The following is a 16,289-nucleotide window of genomic DNA, read 5'->3' as shown; positions in this document are numbered from 1 at the left end:
GCAGTATTGTCATTCTTCTTCCTTCTTCTTCTTCTTTTTTTTTTTTGCCCTCGGAGGGTCTGAATGAGGCTGGTTTTCTGAATAGTTGGTAGATGTTACCAGAACTTTAATTCCTTTATCTTCTGATCATGAAGTTGGAATCCAGAAGCATTTAAAGACTTATGAAAGTCTATGTATAGCATTAGATGAAGTAGCTGGTTGAGGCTTCAGTTTTCTTTAGAATCACCATTTTCATTATGTCGTCGATGGTTTGGAGGGAGATGCTACTCGGGGCAACGTCTCTTCTGTAGTAGCTGGCTTGAGCGGCTTCTGTTAACTCCTTTGGCAGATTCTTTTAGAACCATGGATGACTCTTGATTTCTTTGATTGTAATCCTCCTGGAAGAACTTGCAACAAATATGCGAGAAAAAAGGTGCCTGCAATCCTGAGAAATGTGAACATACTTGGGTATTTTGTATTGAGTGGCCATTATTCGCTGAATCGTTTTTCTGAAATTTTTCAGGTCATCAGGATCTTCAAAAGGATATGCTCCCGCTAACATAACATAAAGAGTCACTCCACAGGACCATGCATCAGCCAACTTGCCGTCGTATACATGACGGGAGAGAACTTCAGGTGCAATATATGCCGGAGTTCCCACAGTTGACTTTGGCCTTGAATGCAGCAAAGATGACTTGGAGTAACCAAAATCACATATCTTAAGGCGAGGAGCAGGACTGCCATCTAGTAGCGTGTTCTCCAAATTCAGATCTCTGTGACATATTTGCATTGCATGAGAGAGATTGCCCAGGTACAAATTCTGTGAGTTTCTTTTTTTCTTTTTTTTTTCTTTTATCAAGATTTGGGCCATCGGGTTTGCACAATCCCATCTTCAGACTTCTGTTCTAACAGGGCTTTTGATGCTGTAGTTTCCGGATAATCTGAGGTGCATATCAAGAAACTCTGAGCTATATGCCATGATCAACTAGCTTTGAGGTTGCAAGTATAGTTTAAGTCATAAAATTCTCCCTCGATTGTTTAGTGTTGATAGATTCTGGAAGAAGAATGGATCCCTTTCGAATTCGTCTTGCATTTTGATTAAAACTCTAGATGAGTTCTTGACTCGTTAGCCGAGTTTGCTTGTACTGCATGACATAATTCTCTGTCGAATCTCTGCAGTCCCTCTGACAAGTCCAGGAAACAGTGATGAACTTATGGAAGCTTCGAATACTCTTGCTAAGTAATGTAATTTTCAGCTTTTGTCTTATATCTCCCTCAAAAAAGCAGCATCCAGGAGAAAATATGTATGATAAAGCAGCATGATAAGCTTCCAGGCAATGCTCTCAAAGTCATTTCCAGGGAATATATGGTTATGCTGAAATAGAATTCTCCAGAGGAAGATAAAGCAGCAATGACTCCACCCTGACGCCAAAGTTGAAATGAAGGCATTCTTCTACCATAAAGCTTTCGATTACTCAAAATACTGGAGCTCCGATGACCAATGAGGCTTAATAGACTTTTCTTTATCTTTCTCTTTGTCTGAGAATTGAACTTGAACATACAAATAATTCTTCTTTTCGCCCTTGGTAATATGGTTCTTTGGCTAGTTCATAACACTTGAAATAAAGCAGAGCGAGGCAAAATAGATGCCATATAATTATTAGAAACTTAGCTAGACTTGAAGAAGTAATTTAAGACATTTAAATGCATCAAAGATGATACTTGCAGGAGTATAGAATGATGTTATTCTGATAAAAGGTGCCCCATACTTGCTTTTGCAACTTGATTTGTTCGGTTTTATACAACTTTTTCCAATATATCAGCATAAATCAGTGTCAACATGGATGTCATATAAACAATTAGCATTAATATGTGTTTAAAATAAAAGTAGCCAGAGATACCGGTTACAGTAGAAGCATGTTATTCATGTTCACTTATTCTGCACATATAAAAAGATTCTGTGTATACGTAGAGTTGTAGAAGTGTGCACTTTAGTTATACTCTCAGAGTCTAGTAAATATGTAAGAATGAGGCCATGGCCGGCTTTAAGCTCAGGTAAAGAGTCTATCAGACTCTCATTCACTTAGTACAGGAAATTTTCTATGTTATCTATTCGGCCAAGTTAAGTAGAGTATGGTAGGCAAAAGTTAGGCAATTCTTGCCAAAGGAATTATGACCCTAAATCAACATTGCAACAAATCCTGACGTTGTTTTCTTATTCATGCGATATAAACAATTTATCGATCAGGAACCAAAAAAAAAAAATGAGTAATAAGCAGTCATTCGTGTTAATACAGTAAAATTTTTGAAAATGAGAAACACCAAAAAAATGACTGCGAGAACTAAAAGAATAAGAAGATATAATAAACTTATAAGAATAGGTATAACATGGATTGTATGTGTAATATAATAAAGCAGCAGAATTGCAATAAACGATAAAATATATGACGATCAATATGCAGAATGTAGTGAGATATATGTTTGTAAAAAGAAAGAATACGCGCCAAGTACAAAAAAAACTAGTTCAGTGTATTAAAATACATAAAGTAAGCTGTAGTTGTAGAAAATAAGTGAAATGGATAATAGACTGGAAATAAAGATAGTAAACTATGAGTCAATATGTCTCTGCAATTGCTAATGTTAATTATAGCCTCAAAGACATCATGTAGATATTTTTTACCAGAGCAAGTATATTGGATACTTTTGGTCTGGCAATTGCCAACTTAATAGTATATGTGCCAAACTTGTGAAATATCATGTACAATACAGTAAAAAGAATATGCCTTAAGAAATTGCACATATGCATACTTGGCAATACAATATGCCACATCCCAGGCATCACCAATCACGCGAATAGTTTAAGCAAAAACTCATGTGAAAATGCTTCAATATGGACGCAAGTGCAAAAGTGGATGAATCAGTGAGCTGAGTTAAAAATACTTTGACAAAAGCGGATTGTGCAATAGAATGAGTAATGCTGATCCATCTAGTCTAATCCAGTTATAGCAGCATAAATTATAAAGCTAAAACATTTAAACCGGAAAGGCAAAAGCAAGATAAAAATTTGCTGGTCAAGCAGTTTCAGACATAATTTCATATATAAATAGAATTGTACATCATATATAATGATTTGTTTTAAGGAAGTGTAGTTGAAGAGCAAAATAGCCAAGTTGAACAGGTCAAATTAGATGTGCACAAAAATCTCCGATGAACACCGCGGGGCATAAGATTAAATAAATAAGAGTGAGAGAGAGATACTGAGTTGACCCGTCAGATGACTCGCTGGATTCACTCTCAAGCCGAGTTGACTGAGTGAGTCAAAACCGAATCGCTGGGTTGGAGCCCTAATTGAACCTGAACCATATTCCTTGCCCAGATCTAATGTTCCGTTAAAAGCTTCAACACTGGATCTGTCGTGCTTCCGCCATTGTGCTGGCTTGATTTAGACAGTAGATTGAGCTAGTCGCGAGTTGACTTGATTTTTATCAGATCTAAAACTCTTTGGTTTTTCCATCTTTTTGAACGGCTCCGCCATTTTTTTGTGCTCCTTGACAGATCTGAACCCTTCAAAGAGACCATAAGAGGTAAGGGAGAGAGTTTCTCTGACCAGCCCCTTCCTGGCGCGCCACATGATAAGGCCATAATCGTCTCCTTCTGTTGACCTCGGCTTCACGGTCCTGTCGCCGAGAAATGGTGGAAAGAACCGGGAGGGAGTCCTGCAAAACAAGGCTCGACCGGGGGTGGTGGCCGTCAAGCCCCTCCGGTGTAAGAATGAGAATCCATTTATGTCGAAAACAAGAAGAGAGTCTGTGTGAATGAAAGAGTGTGTGTCCGTGTGAAACATAAAAACATTATATATTGTCTTAACTGTTGACTAAAACACTACATCAGTATAAAATACTACTGCAGTATATTTTTTATTATTTTTTACTGGGCCTAGAAAATAAAAACATTGTTACAGTCCGTTATATATTATACATTATTTTAACTATTACTGCTACAAAACTATTATATTTTATAAGAAAGTTTGTACAAAATATTAGTACAACAGATAATATAATTAAAATTGTTAGTTAAGAAAAATATTATTGCAGTACTTATATAAAATACACAATTTTAGTAGACTATAGTATTGATACTCCTACAAAACTTTTATATTTTATAAGAATGTTCGTACAAATTATTAGTATAATGAAAAACACAATTAAAATGGTTAGTTAAGTAGAATATTGCTGCAGTACATGTATATTATACATGATTTTATTAGACTATTATATTGATACTGTTGCAGAATTTTTATATTTTCTAAGAATGTACGTACAAAATATTAATATAATGAAAGATACAATTGAAATTGTTAATTTTGAAAGATAATTTAAGATTTTATTTGCATTTATAGAATGAAATACAACTTGTACATTTACTATATCATTATGATTGATATGTAACTCATTATTATTATATTTAAATGCTTGTTACATCAATAACATTCATTCTGCCGTAATCTAACTTTAATATAGGTTATAATTTGAACCTACCTCTATATAGTATATATAAGATAGATTATATATATACAGTATTATTTTAACTGAAAATGAGCACTTATTTGATTAGGAATTATTTGGCAAAGATACACAGTATAGTGACTATAGTCCTCATTTTAGTCTCATTTCTACTTGGATACGAATACCAAGATCCTATATGCACATAGATGATGAATACAGTGACGCCAATGATATCCTGGAATTGAAACATCCATTTCCATTCACCTACGTCGAGTTAATGCAATTACTGTTCTACTCATATTTAGCACTGATATGCCTATTCATATAAATAAAATAATGTGAAGTAACCACGTCGATGAAAGCGTAGAATTATTGTAAGCATTCTACCATTTCTCCGACAAAATCTTAGTCTTAACGAGTGCGAACAGTGATTACTGACCATTGGATAATATACAGTCCATGGATACTTAGATAAAATTATTGAAGCAACTAAGCGAGAGAGACTAGTCCACATATCATCTGCTTTCTAGAGAAAGAAAGCTACATGTCAGTAATGGCCAGTAAAATTGGTCCACTGAAGAAAGGTATGTGGGTTACTGTCGGGACAACAGACGGGTCACGTAGGACCATGCCCGAACATTTAGGGTCCTAACAAGTGTGTTAATTAGTGAAATCTTAGTTGTCAAGTGACTAAAATTGCACTATACTAAGAGAAACACGCTCTTAATCTCCTGCTAGTAGAGGTGGCCAAATGAGCGGGTTCGAACCGCTCGTTCGGAACCGGACCGGATAAAAATTCGTTAAAATTCGACTCGTGGCGGGTTTGATTCGGCCCGGCCCGACTCGTTAAATTTTACGAATCGAATACGAATCATTAGGTAGGAACTCGGAACCGGCCCGGAACCGGCCCGCGAATCAAACGAATCTGACCCAAACGAATCATCGAACGAACGAGCCGAACGAATCATCGAACGAGCCGGTCAACGAATCAGTCAAATGTTAAATTTTTTAATATTTTCTTTAACTTTTTATCTTCCTACTTTTATTTAATATTAAATAAATATATTAACATCTACAAAGTCATTAGAGTTATAAAATTAGAGTACCAAATATTTGGAATATATATCATATCATAATTGTAAAAATTTAAAATTTTAATAATATTATATTTATTAATTTATATTAAAATAACAATTTAATAATAATTCTAAAAATTAATTCATACATCAAAATAATTTAAAAAGTCTAAGGACCTATTTTATAATATTAAATAATGTTCTATAATTTAATGTACATGTAAATATGAATCGAGGAGGAAGGTAAATATCGAGTTTTATATATTCAAATGCCCAGCGTTAGTTTGAATAATTATTTAATAAAAATCACTTTCAAAGTTTGTAAATGGTAAGAAACTTGTGCAATTTGAATCAGACGAATTATTACACGAATCGAACGAATCGAACGAATCATGCGAATCGAACGAATCATTCAGCCCGCCCGCCCGCGAGTTCCAGGACCCTTTGTTTCATGCTTTATTTTATTTTTTCTAGACTTCTTTTCTCTTGACTTCTTTTATTTATAAAATAAAATGATTATTTAAAACAAATATTTGATTAAAAAACATAAAAAATAAATTAAAAAATAAAATAAAAATGAACCGTTTCAACTCGTGAACCCGCGAATCGGTTCACGAGTTGATTCGTTACGAATCGGCCCGGAACCGGACCGGCCCGCGTAATCAGACAGGCCGGTTACGAATCATATATATGTAGCCCGGCCCGATGAAAATTCGGCCCGACCCGTCCCGGACCGCCCGTTTGGCCAGCACTACCTGCTAGTAGTCATTAATTTGTACTCCGTTGATCAGTATATATTTGAGGAAGAAAGTTCCTATGTATTTCAAATTTACTACAAAATATAATTTTATAAATTATTATAAAGTTTTATTCAGAAACAAAATTTTAAAAAAATCTTATAAAATTATATTTCATAAAACTTTAAAAACGTATCAATATTATATATAAAAAATTCAATATAGATGATTGAAATGGAAAGATTAATCCTAAACTAAGTAGTCGGTAAATTGCCTCACACTAGCTGACAAGACTGGTTGAAAACTTCGTTGATGATATGATTAATTTAAACGTTTAATTACTATAAACGGGACAAACCCATCATCCTAAACAAGTTGCCACGTTAGGCAAAATGAAAGACCACGCGTGTTTACGAGGTGGATAACAAACATGTGGGATCTCGTGGTCTAGAACATCTACTTGTTTGTCGTACGTGACACACGCCCTAGACACGCGTAAGCAACGAAATTTTGCACATTTTAATACTCCCTCCGTCCCAGTCATTTGTATACAAATGGTTGGGACACGGAGACCAAGAAATATTGTATGGAATGAGTAAAGTTAGATGAAAAGTGGGTATAGTGGTGGGACCCATTTATATTTAATAATAAATTTGAGATAGTGGAGGAAAGTAGTGGGTGTAATAGTGATTATATTATTATAGAATGGAGATAGTGGAAGAAAGTAGTTGGTATAATGATGTTTTATATTATGAAAGTTTATTATTTTTGGAATGTATACCATTGATGAGAAGTACCAGTAAAGAAACTGTATACAATTCATTAGGACGGAGGGAGTAATATTTTGCAGCTACTACATATAGTAGTCACTCACATAGATAAGAATCTACTAGTAATAAATAACATCACACACACTATCAGCTAGCAGCTGTTCACTCAATTAGTAATCACTTAAAATTGCATAAATTTATAAATATATGGAAAATTATTACACCTACTCGGACCAAGCTCAAGATCCATCTCCAAGCCCACTTGACGAATCTTCGTCCACCACAGAGAGCAAAGACAATTGCGACGGCGCCGACAGTGAATATGAAGTGTTGCTAGCTACTAGTACTCCGAAGAAACCCTCCGGGAGGAAGAAATTTCGCGAGACGCGCCACCCTGTTTACAGAGGAATAAGGCGCCGAGATTCAGGAAAGTGGGTTTGCGAGGTTAGAGAGCCTATCAACAACTCTCGAATTTGGCTGGGAACTTATCCCACTGCTGAAATGGCTGCTCGGGCTAATGACGTTGCAGTGATTGCACTTAGAGGTCGCAATGCCTGCCTTAACTTCGCTGACTCTGCGTGGAGGTTGCCACTTCCGGAGTCATCAGATGTTAAGCACATTCAAGTAGCTGCGGCCAAGGCAGCCGAGGCCTTTAGGCAGGGGGGGATCTAGTAAAGGGCACGGGGGGACACGTGTCCCCCCTAATTAAAAAAAAATAAAAAATTACCGCCGTGATTTCGGAAAAAAAATATAAGTGTCCCCCTAAAAAATTTGAAAATTTAGGGGTGTCCCCGCGAATTTTAAAAGTTCAAGTAAGTTGCAGTGGTTTAATAAAATTATAAGGAACTAAAAGGTAATTTGTACACATATATTTATATTAAAAATATGAATAGATATAATTTAAAAACAAAAAAGTAGTTAATTCATATGTTTTAGTCTCTGCAGTCTGTTCTCTCGAGCAGAGCTTGTGCCTGGCTAGTGTAAGTACTCACCTTTTTATTAATCCAAATTACCCACCGATCAAATACAAACCGAATACAATCACTGAATCATCTATCAGCTACTAGTTAATTAGATATGTGCTTGAGGCTTCTGATGTGGAGCGCTGCGTTTTCTGTCCTTACCTGTCCGAGCTCCGCCTAATCCATGGATGTTTCTTCTTCAGTTCTTCTGCAGAGTAATTCCGGAATCTAAAGATTAAACAAAGTATGTTTATATTGTCATTGTGTGTCTAATTTATAGATATCTGTTGTGTTTATGCTTTAAATTCAAATTATTAGGTCATGGGTGATGGCCTGATGGGTACCAGCAGGCTAGCAGAGTAGCAGGCAGCAGCTGAAAAGGGGGAATTCTCAATTCTGTGATTACAAAATTAAGGTGTGTTTATTTTTCCCCTACTGTAACTTTGTAAGCTTTTGATTATCGTTAGTTGATACTTAAAATGTCAACCCTATATTTGTTAAACAGTTAATCAATTATGCATCGATTTTATTCAATGTTATGAATTTGTGTTCTTATTGCATTTAATGAAGACTGTATTGGGGATCACTAACGAGTTATCACAAGCATTGCAGAGGAAAGATCAAGATCTTGTAAACGCCATGGATCTTGTTAAATCGTGTAAAAGAAGATTTCAACACACGAGGGATAATGGTTGGCAATCTCTGCTTGAAGAAATATGTGTTTTTTGTGAAAAGAATTCAGTAAGTATCCCAAATATGGAAGATGTGTTTGTAGCTCGAGGAAGATCAAGACGTGGAGTACAAGAATTCACAAATCTGCATCATTTTCAGAATGATTTATTTTATACTATCATAGATGATCAAATGGGAGAGTTAAATAGTCGATTCAATGAAGTGAACACAGAATTGCTTTTGTGTATGGCTTGCCTCAATCCCTCTGATTCTTTTTCAGCCATGAAAATCATCAAAAGTACGTTGCGCAACCGAATGGGAGACGAGTGGATGAATGATTGTTTAGTAACTTATGTTGAAAGAGAGATGTTTGAGACTATCTCAACAGATAATATAATCAAGCAATTTCAGAAAATGAAGTCTAGGAGAATCTGCCTATAATTGTGTATATACCATGCCAGGTTTTAATAAACATGTCTACTCTCTAGTATGTTTCTGTATATATGTGTATAGCTATGTAATTTTTATTTAATTAATGCTAAGAGTGCTTATGTGTGTGATTTCAGGGGCAAGAGTTGTTGGCAGACACTCATTTTTGTCGCAAAATACTATACTTTTGGCTTGGCTGTGACTTGTGAGACTGTGGTTGCTGCCTTGCTGGTTCTTGACTATAGCATGCAGGTACATTTATCAATCTGTTATGACTTATGAGTTAAGAAAATATTTTGGTGTCCCCTCTAAGATTAGATCCTAGATCCGCCCCTGCCTTTAGGCCACCGAAAGATGAAAATGCCGCGGGCACCAGCACGGAACAGACCCCGGAACTGCAGGAAGATTACATAGACGAGGAGGCGATATTTAGCATGCCAGAACTGATTAACAGTATGGCCGAAGGGATGATGCTTCCACCCCCACAATGTGTGCAAAATGATGGGGATGGTGACCTGGAAGATGCTACTGACCTGTCATTATGGAATTATTGATTTTGATTTACAACTAGCTATAGCACTCGTTTTTGATTGGATCGATGTGCCAACTGCCCCCAGTGACAATAATGGTAAAATTATAGTAATGATATTCCATCTATATCTGTGATGTTTAGCTGAATAAAATTTGGTCTGCCCAAATATGGTCTGTCCGTACCGAATACTTTTTCTGGGGCGAAATCCGAGTGATCACAATTCACAAGGGAGTGGTATTGGTCAAACAAATCAGAAAAAGACCAGATTCGGGTTTTTCTCTTTAAAGAAGCAGAATTTGGGTGGCCTTTATCTCTTCATCAAACATTGGCGTACAGATTTGTCAGAAAGCAACTCTCGGATGCCCTCCTCAGAATAGTTTGCTCACAAGTCTACAGCAACCTGGATCCGTTGTCACGAAGATAGGAACCAACTTTCTTTTCCGCAAAATCAATTCAGTGCTTGACGGTATTTTCTTATTGATGAATTATATATTTGCTCATTTGCCTAAGAGCAACAACAACGCAGGGGGCCATTTCTCTGCTACCGTCTGACACGCTTTTGCCACCTCAGCCCCAAGTGGGTTTTTAAAAAAAGTGACCCCCACCCATCCAATGCTATAAGTCCACTTCCCATATTTTGTAGTACCCCATAAATTATTATTATAATATATATGTAATAAAATATTATATAATTTTTTTTTAAAAAATTTGAATACATTATTAAATTAATAAATGACTCATAATTAAAATGCATCATATTATTAAAAAAACATGAAGTAAAAACAACACACTAAAAACATCAAATTTAAATGTTACAATATAAAAGAAATTAACGATTGGTGTGGAACTGCGAGATATGCTCAACCAAGTCATTTTTTAGCTGACGATGTGCCCGTCTATCACGCATCTGCATACTATTTTGAATATAAGTCTCATACGGGATTGAAGGTTCCTCGCCTAAATTTGGTTCCGATAGGCCATTTGTTGCATCATCATAAGTTGGTAATTGACCAAATTGAGTGGCATATGTGTCCCTTTCGTCTTCAACAATCATATTATGAAGTATGATGCATGCTCTCATGAATATTCTCCCAAGATCTTCTTTGTCCCAAAAGCGTGCTGGACCACGTACAATTGCAAAACGGGACTGTAGCACACCAAACGCGCGTTCAACGTCTTTTCTTTGGCTTTCTTGATATTTTGAAAACCATTTTCTTTTCTCACCTTGTGGACGTGGTACCGTTTTAACAAACGTTGCCCACTCAGGATATATTCCATCTGTTAAGTAATATCCGATATTATAATTGTTTCCATTGATAGTATAATTTACCTCTGGAGCACGACCTTGTAGCACATCATCAAATACTGGTGACCGATCTAAAACATTTATGTCATTATTTTATCCAGCAACTCCAAAAAATGCATGCCATATCCAAAGATCGGATGAAGCAACTGCTTCAAGTATTAGTGTTGCAACTCCTTTATGACCACTCATGAACATTCCCTTGCATGCTTTTGGACAATTTTTCCATTGCCAATGCATGCAATCAATGCTGCCCATCATGCCGGGAAAGCCACGAGCCTCACCCATCTGTAGTAGACGTTGCATGTCATTCGAGTTCGGCTTTCGTAGGTATTCACCCTCAAATATCGTAACTACATTTGAGACGAATTTTTTCAAGCCTTCAACCGCAGTACTCTCTCCAATACGAACATAATCATCAACAGCGTCAGCAGATACACCATATGCCAACATACGCATTGCCGCAGTACATTTCTGTAAAGGTGATAAACCTTTTCTTCCCACTGCATCAATCCTCTGTTGGAAGTATGGATCAAAGTTTGAAACAGCATCCACAATAAGAAGAAAGACATGTCTTCCCATACAGAATCTTCGTCGAAATATATTTTCTGGATACACAGGATTCGGTGAAAAATAATCATTCACTAGGCGGTGATGACCTCCTTCACGATCTCTGTATATATTTCTTCGAGGTGTGGATGTTGAGCTCTGTCCATGTATTTTATGAAAGAGCTCGAGTTGACGATTTCTTTTAGTGTCATCGAAAAACTCTTCTTCGAATTCTTCAATGAATTCTTTAGTGAAGCTTTCTAGTGTGGGTGTTTGATTCATGTTGATGTGAATTGAAAGAGATGATGCACCTAGTTTATATAGAAGGTAAAAATGAATATATTCCAACGGCTAGTTTACAAAGAGATAAAAACAAGGACTAGCTTCCAACGGCTAGTTTACAAAGAGATAAAAACAAGGATTTTGGTTTGAAGATGGGGTATTGTTTGGATTCATCTTTTGCTAATATTTTTTTTTTAGAACTAGAGAAGGTAAATGATAGGAGCTTGGGGATTGGTATTTATAGGAGAAATAAATATTACCGTTAATATATACGTTATATTACAACGTTAATATTAATAACGGTAACATAACGTATACATTGAACTATACTACTCAGTTACTAAAGCAGTGCACACAAAAACAGTTTTAACATTTTTTTTGTTAATAAAAAACAATAAAGAAAGTAAAGTGGCCGGGGACACGGAAGTGACCCTGGACCATTTCTGTGATGTTCATCCAGTGGTGTCCAAGGACACTTTTCACCAGCCAAGTCATTTGTCGTGCATCGAGACATAAACTGACCCCCCGCTGGGGGTGCTTAAAAGTCATTTAAGATTCTATAACTGTGTATTTGTTTTGAAGACTTCCCAGTTCCCATAGTACCTAAATATGTGTGTGTCGACCAACATATTCAATAGCTAACCTAATTTGACTAAAAACAATCACTGGGAGCTAACCTAGACTTGAGATTGTAGCATATCATGTCCAGTCAATCTGGAGATGTTAGTGGTAATGGACATCAATCTTGGTATGATATAATTACGGAATATTCTTTTTTTTAGTTTGTCACATTGCCAGGCTTAGTGCTGAAACGTAGAGACTAAAACATACTCCCTCCGTCTCTAAAAACGTTTCCCGTTTAAAATGTCGGCACTGTTCATAACACGAGACAAATTACTAATTTATGTCTAATCTATAAGACAAAATATAATCATGAGTGATCTTGTTGGATTCGTATTTATGTTTACTTTAATACGGTGAAGGTTTTATATTTAATACTAATATAAAATCAAAGATATTGATGATCAAAATTGTGTTTTGGTAAACGTGATAAAGACAAATGGGAAAAGTATTTAGGAACGGACGGAGTACTCTGTTACTCCATCTGTTCCAATTGTATACGATATTTTTGGCACGCTTTTTAATGCTCATTTAAAATATAGTTTCATAATATTTTTCTTAAAATTTCCTTTTTCTGAATAAAAATTTGATGTTTCAACTTCTATTCAAAAAAAGAAAATTTTAAAAAAAAAACGTTATGTTACTATATTTTATTGGAGTCTTGAAATGCGTGCAAACATGGAACGTATACATACCACCGGGAAGGAGTATAACTATATATAAATATTATAAGGAAAGTATAACAGTTATGGCATGGTATAAATTAAGGGGTTAAATCTCTATGTACTCACTGAAGTGAAGGGCTGATATTAAATTAATCATCAAACTTAACGGTGTATCACTTGAATCACTAAAGTCAAGGTAAATATCAAACATGTACCTCATATAGGTGCTCGAGAACTAAAAATTATATCTATGGAATTCTATAATTTTTTTGGAATGCTACCACAACCAAATGAAAAGTTATGAATTCTAGTATTTTAGATAATATAGTGAGATTTTTAAAATTTGATCTGCCAATTGTTTACACTTAAATAAAAAAATAACTAAAAAATAAAATTAAATAGTAGATCAAATTTAAAAAATATCATTGTATTATCCAAAATACCAGAATTCATAATTTTTCATTTGGTTTTGATAGCATTCAAGAAAAATATATAGAACTCCGTAGATATAAGTTATAGTTCTCGAGCATATATTTAAGGTATCTATTTGATATTTATTTTGACATTAGTGATTCAAGTGATACCCTGTTTAGTTTGATGACGCCCTTCAGCACTTCACTTTCACTTGAGTGAGCACTTTGAGATTTAACCCATAAATTAAGTTGTAATATAGTTAAACTATCTAATTTTCTTAAACTTAGAATTTTGATAATATTTTTAAATTAAAATTTTATAAATTATAATATATATATATATATATATATATATATTATAATAAAATTATAATTGTTAAAATATTTAAAAAAATTAAAAATAAATCATAAAATTTTATTTTATATATAACTTAAAATAGGTATCTGGAAATATCATTTTAGCCAAACTATGATGTCATCCTTACAATATACTGTACATAAGAATTTTCATTAATCAAGTCTTGTATGCACTTTTAACATGCGCTGACGAGTGTGTTTATATAAAAACAACAGGTTCACTTCTATTAGAGGTAAAACTGTCGGGAGGCAAAAAAAACAAAATTGTGGGAAGGAAGAAAGTTAATTTTGTGAAATATTAACTCGTTAATTTTGTATACTTTTATTCTGTTCAGGCCATGATGCCATCTCTGAATGCAATATATTAACACCCATATATAGAAGAAAAAATAATAATTTTTTAATAATTTAAAGCATAGCTTTTCTAGATATATAGCTAAAGAATCTGTATCCATATTGTGGAAATAGATCAAATTAGTTTCTGCCAAAAATAAATTCTCCGTTGGGGTTGGGGGGGTGGGGGGGGGGGGGGGGGGGGGGGGCTGGCCCCTCTTATATTTTTATTTTTTTTTACTTATGTAGCATCAGAAAAATATTTTATTCATGAAATTAGGTACAAAATTAATGATATGTGTTAAGTTTTGATCGTAATAAATGTATACATGCATTAATAGCTCCAATTAAAATATTTCACTTTAGTTATCATATCATTTTGTATCCAATTTTACGTAGCATTACATATAATGCTATATTATATGTATTAGTTTAGTTTATAAAATAAAATTATATCATTTATTATAAATTTTAATAATATAGACTCGGATGTTGGACAATATCTTTTTCTTTTTTTTCTGTCAGTGTCTATGTGTCTCCCTGGTTGCAACTCGTTCTTTCAAAACTCCGTCCTCAACCGCTTGATAATTAAATAATTAAATTTTCTTGATGAAACGATTGAGCTTTCTCATGCAAAACCTATAATAAATGAATTTTTATCACTAATATTATTATAAAATATGATATATAATATTTTTGAATTTAAATGGTATTTATATTCCGGCCCCCTCTTGAAAAACTTCCTCGCTCCATCACTGATTCCATGTATAGCCGGACTCGCCCCAAATCCTAACCTGACACCATTTATCGACACTTTGGGACGAAGGCATACAGAACCCTACTCGATTCAACATCAAACAAAAACAGTATAGTTGAACCAAATTGATCAACCCTTAGGGCAAATTAGCCCTAAGAGTTACTCTCCTATAGAAACTCGTAAAACCTTCCTAGTTATCTTTCTTCATTAATATGGTACAAGTTGGGTTAACAATATATCCAGCAAGTACTCCTTTACTCCAACACATTTGCATCAGTAGAACCTTGCTAGTTTCATATATATATATATATATATATATATATATATATATATATATATATATATATATATATATATATATATATATATATATATATATATCGGAAATTTTAATATGAAATTTAAAGAAATGGGTGTTTAAGGGTCGATTGGGATTTATGGACCATCGGAAAAAATAATCAGAAAAAATGAAAATAGCTTGCTAGATTTAGTACAGTTCAGTCTGGCCTTGCCTCACTCCAAGGTCACTGGCTCAATACAAAATTTTATCACCGGAAAAAGTTCCGACCAAGATTCACGAGCTCTTGTTTGGTTCTTTCATGTACCTCACACACCCACCTGTCGAATTTTCTTCGTATTCGAACCCGCTGGCACGTGCCGGAACATTTGAAGCTAGGAGGTAGACGAACCCTTCGTATAATAGCTTATAGTGCTTCGCCTTCATGTGATAGATACAGATTCAAAAATATACAGTGGTTTAGGATAATATGGATATAAATAATTAAAGAAAAAGAAGTCAGTTCAAGTGCAAGAAGAGATTTACACTGATAGTATATTTTTTAGTCTTAATCTTTTTTCTCTCTCTTCTTTCTTTCCTTTTAAAGTCTGGTCCTGGTGAGTCAATCCGTGTTTTTCTCTTCTCTTGCCACCTTGCTTCCTCTAGGACATGTAGGTAGATGACTGTTATAAGCTATGGTACAGGCAAGTAGGTGAGTCAGCATGGGTAGGGGACAGGTGTCAGTTATGGAGGACATGTGTCATAGCTGAGGTTTAGGTAGGCTTGTTAGGGGTTGTGGGGTAGGATATGGGAAGATGAAGAGGGTATTCCCGTAGGGTTGGGTGTCGTATTCGGGCCTACGGCCCTACGGTCCTTACATATGGGGTTCGTGTAGGGCGGAGCGTTCGGTGTTCTGGTGAGAGCTGAAATTCAGTCCATCATTTTGCCCCCGTGGTAAGGGGGAGGGTCTTCTTTAGGAGACCCCACGGTAGGTGAAAGGGTGTTGGGAGAAAAAGTAATGTCTAGTTGTTTGGGTTTTTATTTGTTATTTGTGTTGTTATTTTCAAGCG

General features: G+C 35.1%; 1 protein-coding gene, 1 long non-coding RNA gene and 2 pseudogenes across 2 annotated transcripts; 2 read left to right on the top strand and 2 right to left on the bottom strand.

Moving 5' to 3' along the window:
• Positions 1-181: 181 nt before the first annotated feature.
• Positions 182-850, bottom strand: LOC135151620 (serine/threonine-protein kinase SAPK6-like; annotated as a pseudogene).
• A 6,278-nt stretch (positions 851-7,128) lies between these two features.
• On the top strand, positions 7,129-10,162 carry LOC108211777 (dehydration-responsive element-binding protein 1B). The gene is made up of 2 exons (XM_017383460.2): positions 7,129-7,723; positions 9,474-10,162. Exons 1-2 carry the CDS (start codon positions 7,275-7,277, stop codon positions 9,682-9,684), a joined length of 660 nt encoding a protein of 219 aa, XP_017238949.2. The 5' UTR covers positions 7,129-7,274; the 3' UTR covers positions 9,685-10,162.
• Positions 7,745-9,466, top strand: LOC135151069 (uncharacterized). Its single transcript, XR_010289538.1, has 3 exons — positions 7,745-8,273; positions 8,348-8,444; positions 9,268-9,466. It is a non-coding gene; the product is annotated as an uncharacterized LOC135151069 (long non-coding RNA).
• A 329-nt stretch (positions 10,163-10,491) lies between the features above and the next one.
• On the bottom strand, positions 10,492-11,796 carry LOC108212151 (uncharacterized; annotated as a pseudogene).
• Positions 11,797-16,289: the final 4,493 nt, after the last annotated feature.

The sequence above is a fragment of the Daucus carota genome, chromosome 3, assembly GCF_001625215.2.
Source record: "Daucus carota subsp. sativus chromosome 3, DH1 v3.0, whole genome shotgun sequence".
NCBI lineage: Eukaryota > Viridiplantae > Streptophyta > Magnoliopsida > Apiales > Apiaceae > Daucus > Daucus carota.
The sequence above is the reverse complement of the archived record's forward strand: the minus strand, read 5'-3'. Positions and strand labels throughout refer to the sequence as shown.